Below are 10,769 nucleotides of genomic sequence, written 5' to 3' on the forward strand. Positions count from 1 at the left end.
AGGTCGCTAGCCCATGAGCTCTAGCGCCACCAACAGGTCAAAGTTGGACATGCATTCATGTTTATAACTTTTGACCCATTCATCCAATATTCACAAGGCATCATTGGAATCCTTGGGCCAAGCCGAGTTCAACGCACCCTATGACGTCATTTTGCGTTAGAGCGGTTAGTCAAAGATCATATTACATCCTGTCTGTCTACTACATTAGACCCTCTCCAGTTTGCATATAGGCCTAACAGGTATACAGATGATGCTGTAGCTTTGGCCTTGAATACTGCTCTCTCTCACCTGGATCAGAACAACACGTACGTACGGATGCTTTTCATTGACTTTAGCTCCGCCTTCAACACCATAATACCATCTAGGCTCATTATGAAATTGCAAGACCTGAACATCAGTCCCTCCATGTGCAGCTGGATACTAAACTTCCTAACAGACAGGCCCCAGGCGGTACGGCTAGGTAACATCATCTCTTCCAGTCTAACACAGCACTGGTGCTCCACAGGGATGTGTGCTGAGCCCCCTGCTGTACTCACTGTTCACATCTGACTGTACAGCCACTAACAGTTCCAACACCATCATCAAGTTTGCTGATGACACCACCATAATCGGCTGCACCAAGAACGGTGATGAGTCTGCCTACAGAGAAGAGGTGGCTATTATGACATCTTGGTGTCAGGATAATAGCCTGCTGCTCAATGCCACCAAAACCAAGGAGCTGATAGTGGACTACAGGCGGCTGCAGGGAGGAGAACACTCACCCATTTACATCGGGAGCACAGCAGTGGAGAGAGTCAACTGTTTCAGATTCCTTGGAATTAACATCAGTGATGATCTGAGCTGGTCACACCATATTGGTGTGGTCACAAAGACAGCTAAACAGCGGCTCTTTTTTCTGCGGCGACTGCGGAAATTTGGCATGGATTGCAAAATACTGACCAATTTTTACAGATGTACCATAGAAAGCATTCTTACCGGTGGCATTACAACATGGTATGGTAACAGCAATGCCCAGGACAGGAAATCTTTACAAAGAGTGGTCAAATCTGCACAACGTATTACAAGGACTCTGTTACCATCCATCCAGGACCTTTACAGCCAGCGCTGCAGGAGAAAGGCCAAGCGGATCATTTCTGACCCTAGTCATGCCAGCCACAGTCTTTTCTCCCTCCTGCCTTCTGGAAGACGCTACAAGAGCATAAGGACTCGTACCAGCAGATACAGGAATAGTTTTTACCCTCATGCCATCAGGATGCTGAACTGTCCTTGAACATTATTATTTTTTATTCTACCCTTTTTCTCCATCCTTAACTCCAGTATTTTATTTATTCTTTAAGTTGAACAGACATTTGAGCACAACAATTTTCAATACTGATAAATTATGATTTATGAGTATTTGATAAATAAAACTTGAACTTGGTACATAGACCTATGACATCATCATGGGGACACTCATTCAATTTGGTGACCTTTGACCTCTAGGGGGCGCTATAATTAATGATGTGTTTTAACTCCTCTCTCTTCACATGAGTATATTTCAAACAAATTTCCCATGTCTGGTGATACTATCAGACCTCCCCATATAGCTGGTAAATGAATTGTCACGAAAATATCCGCGACAGCCAATCAAATTCGACCACGAAGCTGCCAAACAGGAAGTAAGCTAATTTCTCAGCAGCCCTTTGACATATCATAACCAAACTTGGTACATAGACCCATGACATCATCATGGGGACGCTCAATGAATTTGGTGACCTTTGACCTATAGGGGGCGCTCTTATTAATAAATATGTGTTTTAACCACCTCTCTCTTCACATGAGTATATTTCAATCTTATATTCAATGTCTGGTCAGACCTCCCCATATAGTTCATAAATAATTTTTCATGGAAACATCAGAATTTGGCCGCCACCTTGAAAGTTGTCAAAATCAATACTACATATCCACAGGCCACAAATTCTGTCAAATCTTCATGAAACTTGCCAGATATGGTCTTCAGACCAAGCTGAACACTTGTGTCAAACAGCTTTTTCAAATTCTAAACCGTTTGGCCGTGTCAGCCAAACAACGAGACGGCAAAGCCACCAAACAGGAAGTAAGCCTGTTTCTTAGCAACGCTTTAACATATCATAACCAAACTTGGTACATAGACTCATGACATCATCCCGGGGACACCCAAACAATTTGGTGACCTTTGACCTCAGGGGGACGTCAAACAGGAAGTGAGCTTATATCTCTGCAAGGCCTTCATGTATCTAAACCAAACTTGGCTTATAGTCCTATGACCCTATCCTGATGATGCCCAAGGAATTTGGTGACCTTTGACCTCTAGGGGGGGGGGGCGAGTGTGATCATATCTCAGTCTATCTTTTATTTTTGGACGTGAAACTTGTCGAAAGTGCTGAAGGCCGCGTGTTTGGCCTGTTAGATCTATCTTATTGATGTGGCTACGCTGGTCTATTCTGCAAATTGGTTTACGGAGTCCCATTCATCTTGACCCCCACATCATTGCATGCAGTTATATTTATATATATAATTGATAGTTACACTAACAGATCCTTGAGGTGGATTTTTCATTTGGCAAACGTTGATCCAAAATGGGATAGTAGCCTACGAGTTTTGTGCTGTTCATTTACTATGCAAATTCCATCACTGAAAAAAGTGGGCCGGTATGGGCCTGAAAATGGGTCCCACTCCGGCCCTGCATGACCCTTCTCCGTTTATGAATACCACGACTAGTCAGAACTAACGTTACTGACAACCAAACTGTAAGCATCGATTTCACTTGCCAAGCTCGGTTGATGTTTAAGCACCGCTACGAACACACTACGTGTAACATGCCTCCGATTGGTGTGTGTGCGTGCACACACACACACACACACACACACACACACACACACACACACACACACACACACACACACACACACACACACACACACACACACACACACACACACACACACACACCTTGTCGAACTGCAGATGTATTTGGCTGGGCTTGATTCGGTGGACGTCCCCGATGAAAGGGATAGCCCAGGGTCCCGGAGGAAAATCTCCCGGGACTCTATGCTTTAAATAATCAGCAAGGAGCAGGAAAACCAAGACAAATATAAATACACATGTGGTGTCCATCCACCCCAGGGCCAATATTTCAGAGAACAACGCCATTGCTTGTGCACCTAAGCGACACGTTGGTAGAGAATGTTGTTTGTAGCCGACCGCTTGGAAGAAGAACAAAGGTGAAAATAGGTGTGTTCTGAGTTTGCTGTATGAAGTTGCACAGTGCAGGCAAATCCACGACATGTGCACGGTAGTAACATTTCAATAATGTGATAATTTATTTAAATTGCATTATATACATGCTTTTGAACGAGAAATATAACTTGATGGAAATTGTGAATTGAACATTCACAAGGTGAATGGCTCTGAATTGTATGTCAGAGATTCCTGAAATATACAGTAGCTGTGTGTGAGTGGTTGTGTGTCAAATGTTGAGCGTACAGGTCTTTGAATGACACCCACACTGAAGTCATAACGTAGATAACATGCATGGCATGTCCCCCTTACAGTACACAACACAATACAGACAGTGAGCCTATGCGTCTATCGTTAAGTCTTGGGAAAATATAGGAAAGTGTGAATGACTGTATGCTATGATAAGTCTTGGACAGTGTTGGCCATCATAGGATCCTACCTTTATGTAATGTTTTGTTATGTAGGCCTGATTCAGAAGTAACTTGCTGAATAGACACGCTCAAAGTCTTTGTTTCAGAGCTAAATATATACGAAAAAACATTCCGCTCCACATTATTATTCATTTTCTATCTGCCCACTAGGTCTGACAGCCAAAATAATCATACTAAAGCAGGAAATGTCGCTTTACCTACTATTGGATGCATATAGGCCTAGAACATCAGACAATTGTAAAATGCTGTGCAACACAAAAACTGAGCTGGTTAGACGTGGGCTTAGACGTTGGTTTTCATGTTTCTTTTCCCCAGATAGTCTTAGGTGTCTTTAGTAAGGCTGTTCTGGGTTTCGTAAAAACAAATCAAGAAAGATACGATTGCGATTCAAAATGGTCGTATTCTGTGAACACGTATATTCTAGGATGTGTTGCCCCCTCCCCCCCATCACTCCCTCTTTTGTCGGTATGTGTGCGTGAGAGAGTGACAGAGACACACACACACACACACACAGAGAGAGAGAGACACACACACATCAGCCTCTCAGTGTCTCCTCCGTCTCCTGCCTCCTGCCTCCACTCACCATGTGGCTCCAGGATGTGTTTGTGGGTCTGAACCTCAGTGGAGTCCTGCTGCTCACCGTCATCGCTCTACTGCTGCTGGATCTACTGAAGAACAGAAACCCCGCCAACTATCCCCCAGGACCTCTGGCGCTCCCCTTGGTGGGCAACGTGTTCAACATCGACCCCAGGCAGCCTCACACTTACCTGACCAAGGTAGGCTTGTTTTTAACCCTACGTCCGTGCACCGTTCCATCCAACCCGGAGGTACACACACGTGACACACACAGCACTGATGCTGAATATTGTTCAGCATGACATCTGTGGTATCTTTGGTATAATATGATAGTAATAGCTAGTCAAAAGAGTTAGAAAGGGCGCCCCGGTGGCGCACTGGGCTAAAGCGTGTACCACATAGGCACGGTCCTGAACGCAGCGACCCAGGATCGAATCCGGCCTGTGGTCATTTGCTGCATGTCCTCCCCTCTGTCTTCCACACTTTCCTCTCTATCTCTCTCTATAATAAAGCAGACAAAATGCAAAAAAAAAAAAATCTTTAAAAGAGTTAGAAATGGAACCACACGCTTAAGAACATTTAGTTATACAAGTACCTTTTTTTGTTGTTTTTTTCCAAAGCAATCTTTATAAGCTAATGTTTTATTCAAGCTGCTCTGTTTTTGCCAGCTTGTGCAACTTGTTTTTTTTTCCCAGAAGCGTGAAATGTGCTGTGAGACATGCGTTGTTATTGCCGTCACATGCCGGTCAACAACAGACACCTTATGCTCTGCCCTGGCCTCCTCAGATGGCCGTTGTTCATGGGAATGTGTTCAGCATGCGTCTGGGGAGAGACAAGACGGTGTTTGTGTCCGGGTACAAGATGGTGAAGGAGGCCATCGTGACGCAGGCGGACATCTTCGTGGATCGGCCCTACAGCCCCATGGCCACCAGGCTGTACTCCGAGAACATCGGTAAGAACATACTCACACACACACACACACACACACACACACACACACACACACACACACACACACACACACACACACACACACACACACACACACACACACACACACACACACACACACACACACACACACACACCAAACACACACACAGCACACACACAGGCACGCGCACACACACACGTAGACACACACTACAAAACACACACACGTTGACACACACACACACACACACACACACTACAAAACACACACAAACACAAACACACATTGACACACCAGACACACACACACACACACACAGAAACACCACAGACACACACACACACACCTACTCCCATCATTATACTGTATGCGCACACACACACACACACACACACACACACAGACAAACGTAGACCATCATCAACATCACGCCACTACACAGTAAATGCACACACCCTCCTCAGCAACAACATCATCCCTAACATCGAGGCATTCTCCTCCTCCTCCTCCCCCCCCCCCCCCCCCCGGTGGCGTCTCCTCCCTCTCAGGGGGGTTCTTCTTCAGCAACGGGCCGGCGTGGAAGAGGCAGCGGCGGTTTGCCATCGCCACGCTACGCAGCCTGGGCCTGGGGAGGAGCTGCCTGGAGGACAGCATCTGCGAGGAGAGCCGTCACCTGCAGCTGGAGATGGAGGGCATGAGAGGTGGGTCCAGCAGCCCGAGCAGACAGAGCAGAGGGGACAACCCCCCCCCCCCCCCCCCCCCCAACACAAACAGGATCGAAAGAGTGGAAACGATCAGAGCCCCGTGAGATCGCACCATCGCCTAAGTTCACGTTCCTCGTCACGTCGGTCGGGCTGGGCAGCAGTCGTGGCCTAGTCACGACCCCCCACTGTCTAGGGGGTAGTAGTGGGGGAAGGTAACTCATTTAAATAAATGGCTGGGTTATGGATAGAGGATGAGCACGTTGTTGGACTGGATAAATAATAAATAATGGATTGGAAACAACAGATTATTGTGGAAAAAGACCCAAGACGGTGACCGGCGCTTCAACACAGTCCCATTTAGCCAGTTTGAGAGTAAAAGAGGCCGAGGCAGAATCTGCATTTGCTCTAACCATGTGCTAGAATACGCTGCCAAATCCTCCAGATAAGCGGTGCAGTTGGGGACGCCAGATAAGACCACATTAACCAACCTTTGAAAAGGTATGCAGTCCAAAGTCTAGGACATTCAATTGCAAAAAAAAAATCATCTGGCGTCACAAAAGTTGATGCACTGATGCAGGTGGGGTAAATGGGCCCTGCCAGTAGCCTTGCAACAAAGCAAGTTTAAACTTGTGTGGCCCAATGTGGGTACAATCTCCCATCTTAGGCAGCGGGTAGGAGTCAGGAACAGTGACTGCATTAGCCTTCCTTAAGCCTGTACAGAACCCAAGTGTTCTATCTGACACAAGTGAAGAAGGAGAACTCGCTGTGGCTCGCCTCGATCTGGATCGAGGCGAGCCACAGCGAGTTCTCAGAGCGTCTCAGTCATGAGGTTTTGAACTTATAGTTGAATTTGTCAGTGTGCCGTCTTCTATTCTCATTTAGTTTATTAATTGTAACATTCGTGACCATTCCCAAGAGAGCCTTTTCCTCGTGGTCACAAACAGCCATGGTTTTGATTCTCAGGGGAGCCGTTTAACCCGGCGCACCTGTTCAACAACGCCGTGGCCAACATCATCTGCCAGATGGTGTTTGGAAGACGCTTCGAGTACGACGACGAGAACTTCCAGACCATGCTGAGGAACCTGATCGAACTGGCCCACCTGGAAGGTTCCATCTGGGCTCACGTAGGACATAAGACCACCACTTTATTTTATTTTTTATTTTTAACCAAATGGTTGACCGAGTTTAAAATGAGAACCCACGACAAACCCATTGCTGGTGTATTCTTATTCCAGAGATCATCAAAGACATGAACGCCAAACAACGAACCGATTGAAACAATTTCACGTCACACACCTTCCATATGTCATCTTCATTCTATTGACATGAGTGTGAGATCTGAACTGTAGGACATGACCAGCCCTCTGCCTCTCGCCCCGCTGTAGCTGTACGACGCCTTCCCTACCCTGATGAGGCGCCTCCCCGGCCGCCACAATGAGATCTTCAGCAACTTCCGATCCCTGGAAGCTCTTATCCGCCGCGAGCTGGAGAGACACAAGCGGGACATGGACCGCAGCAACCCCGGGGACTACATGGACGCGTTCCTCATCGAGATGGAGAAGGTGAGGCCATTTTGATTCTGTGTCTGTCTTCACCCCGTTGGCCATGATCCAGCGCCACTGCGTCCAATCCGAACAGATCTTGACCTGACCTGTTTTGATTTAGGCCCCTGGTCTAGCACCATGGCCTAGTAGAATTTAAATAATTCCCCAGTTTAAGAAACTTTTATTTCTCATGAAATATTATTACTCAATTCTAATAAATAATTCAATAAACCATTATGTGGTCATGGCTGTGCATTTGTAACTTTTTTTTAATCATTTATTTTTTTAATCATGTTCATGTAATTTGTCTGTATATGTCATGTGATTGTGGGCTTTAGGGTTTCTCTGGCAAAAGAGGTGATTAACTAGCCTGGAGATCCAGAGCCACATCTAGAGAGCTGTAGGGTCTGGCAACGAGGAATGAGAATGAGAAACCAGCCCAACTTGAGGGGCGGCACCAAGCATGCATTTGAAAATATCACTGCACGCAATTGGATAACACTGCGACCAATCATAAGAATACAAGGGGTGACGTATCCAGACCAGCGGAGCTAACCAATAGATAAGACTCTTATCGTATCCAGTCGGTAAAACAGCAACGCTTTTGGCCCCACCTATATCAGATACACGATGTGATTGGTTAATGTTATGGGCCAGGGGAATCACAGAATCATATTACTCGTTCCCAGAGTGACTCGCTGAGCAAACTCTGGATTTCCAGGATAGTGATTAACCTCAACGGCGTTAAATAGACAAACGGTTACAAAAAAAAATAATTTCCCAGGACTCCATGAAGGGCGATCAGGTTCCAAGGAAAGTTTCTCATCATCCTCTTTCTCTACGGCAGCACAGAGAAGCCCCTGAGCTGGGTTTTGACGAAGACAATCTGGTTCTGTGTTGTCTGGACCTCTTCCTGGCTGGAAGTGAGACTACATCCAAGACTCTGCAGTGGGCCCTCATTTACCTGATAAACAACCCACACATTCAGGGTGAGGACCTCACAAAATGTGTGCCAGATACCCACGATGTGGGGCAGGACCGGTGCAGTGCTAGGATGTTCGTCTCCCAAGCTGAGGGGTACCGGGTTCGATCCCCAGTGTCCAGTCTACCCGTACGCCTCCTTGTGCAAGAAGCCTTGACCTCCTACCTGCTCATTATGGAATATCAAAAACATGTATATACAGTATATATATATATATATATACACAATACAATAACAAGACGTTTTAACATATTGTAAAAAATTGACTCAAGGCTTATTCTGCGATATGCAACTGATTGACAACTTGTCTGCCTGGCAGTAGTTTTTACCACGTGTATGTACACCTCCCCCTTCCTCCCTCCACTCCCCCGACCTTCCACTCTCTCTTAAAAAGTGCCTTTCCTCATGTGTGCAATTAAAAAAGATCACTAGTGTAGAACTATAGAAATTTGAAACATGCAGAGTTTTTGTCAAAAGCTATGACTAATAGTAGTTTCCATCAAGCATACAGTATATAACTATAATTCAAAAGGGAACACCCCCATCTAAGTAAAATTAAAATTGTGCTTTTAAGCAACAATATTATCAAAATAATCTTCCAGGGGAGAATCCCACCCGGACGCCCCTACATTTGTTTGTTTGTGATTTATCTGATTTCAATACAGCCAGTTAGTGACTTGGACGCTGATATTTAGACTGTGTGTGTGTGTGTGTGTGTGTGTGTGTGTGTGTGTGTGTGTGTGTGTGTGTGTGTGTGTGTGTGTGTGTGTGTGTGTGTGTGTGTGTGTGTGTGTGTGCGTGTGCGTGTGTCTTCCATAATCATACATAAACATTTACCTCACTCATTTGCAAACCCTGGCTATGGCCCTATATGCCCTCTGAACTCAAGTCACAAGTCATAATGGATCTCTCCCTCTGCAGAAAAAGTCCAGTTGGAGATAGACACGATGGTCGGACCGGCCCGGAAGCCCAGCATGGCAGACAGACCCGGCATGCCGTACACCGACGCTGTCATCCACGAGATCCAGAGGATGGGGAACATTGTCCCTCTCAACGGGCTCAGAAGGGCCACCAAGGACACCACACTGGGGGGATACTTCATACCAAAGGTGCAAGGGAGCGAAAAATCGAGTTGACTTGCAAATTGTCCAAGTATGCATGTATAGATCTGAGTCGATTATCTCTCTCTCTCTCTCTCTCTGTGCAGGGGACAACTTTGATGCCCAACCTGACGTCTGTGCTGTTTGACAAGACTGAATGGGAGACACCAGACACTTTCAACCCTGCACACTTTCTGGACGCCGACGGGAAGCTTGTGCGGAGGGACGCGTTCCTGCCTTTCTCTGCAGGTGATCCACGCTCAAATCCCAGCCAAGAGCTGCAGATGATACCCCTCTAGGCAGAGGGAGGCCCAGTAGCTCAGAAAAGACAATCCTTACATAATAATATTGTCATATTTAAGATGGGGAAACCTCACCAAACTAGCAGAGCGTCCAGAGGGGTTTTTCTAAATCTCCTCCCTAGCACTATATACATATTATAGGATCGAGACAATTTTATTGGTATAGCCCTTATCACAGTTAAGAGTCTCAAAGGGCTTTCCAGGCCATACTTTATATTTCATGAACCCTAGCCCTTGCCACTTGGCCCTTTTATCATCAAGGAACAAGCCTTTAGAAGTTATGCAGAGTGACCCAGCCCGTCTTCCAGTGTGTGTGTTCATCACATCATCGGTCAGACCGTCACAAGGGTTATGGGTTCTTGCCAGACAAAGTGTGTCAAGAACCTATAAGGCCCAATACAATACAACAGTAACCCTTTACTCCACTACAGCCCCCTAAACATAAAACAAACCAACCTTTTGCACGAAGACAAACATCACGGGGAGCTACAAATGAGTTTATATTTGACTTGATTCATGTTTTCTTCACAAGTTCATCTGCTTTCACAATGTAAACATCGGTTTCCCGTGGCGATACAACTTAATTTGAATTTGAATAAAAACTAGTATTGTCCGTAGCGATGAAGTGCTGGTTCAGCTGAATGATTCATTTAAGCACAAAACCCATGAATTAAAAAATATCGCCGTCGTCCGTTTCTCCCACCTTCCGTCTGTCCCCAGGTAAGCGTGCGTGTCTCGGGGAGAGCCTGGCCAGGATGGAACTCTTTTTGTTTTTCGTGAATTTGATGCAGAAGTTCAGCTTCTCGACACCGGAGGGCGTGCAGCTGAGCACCGAGGGAATCATCGGAGCCACGCGCTCCCCACATCCGTTCCAGATCTACGCCATGCCCCGCTGAGCTTGTGCACGACAGCCGACGGACCGGTAGACCTACCACCAA

At 46.2% G+C, this 10,769-nt stretch overlaps 1 protein-coding gene across 1 annotated transcript; it reads left to right on the top strand.

Moving 5' to 3' along the window:
- Positions 1–4,273: 4,273 nt before the first annotated feature.
- LOC311353038 (cytochrome P450 2J2-like) lies at positions 4,274–10,753 on the top strand (the record flags this gene model as incomplete). The annotated part of the gene is made up of 9 exons (XM_084472874.1): positions 4,274–4,465; positions 5,052–5,217; positions 5,748–5,900; positions 6,867–7,027; positions 7,289–7,465; positions 8,295–8,436; positions 9,351–9,538; positions 9,637–9,778; positions 10,552–10,753. 9 exons carry the CDS (start codon positions 4,274–4,276, stop codon positions 10,725–10,727), a joined length of 1,497 nt encoding a protein of 498 aa, XP_084329000.1. The 3' UTR covers positions 10,728–10,753.
- Between the last annotated feature and the right edge of the window lie 16 nt (positions 10,754–10,769).

Source organism: Micromesistius poutassou, assembly GCF_964030765.1.
Source record: "Micromesistius poutassou genome assembly, chromosome: 9".
In the NCBI taxonomy this organism is placed as follows: Eukaryota; Metazoa; Chordata; class Actinopteri; order Gadiformes; family Gadidae; genus Micromesistius; species Micromesistius poutassou.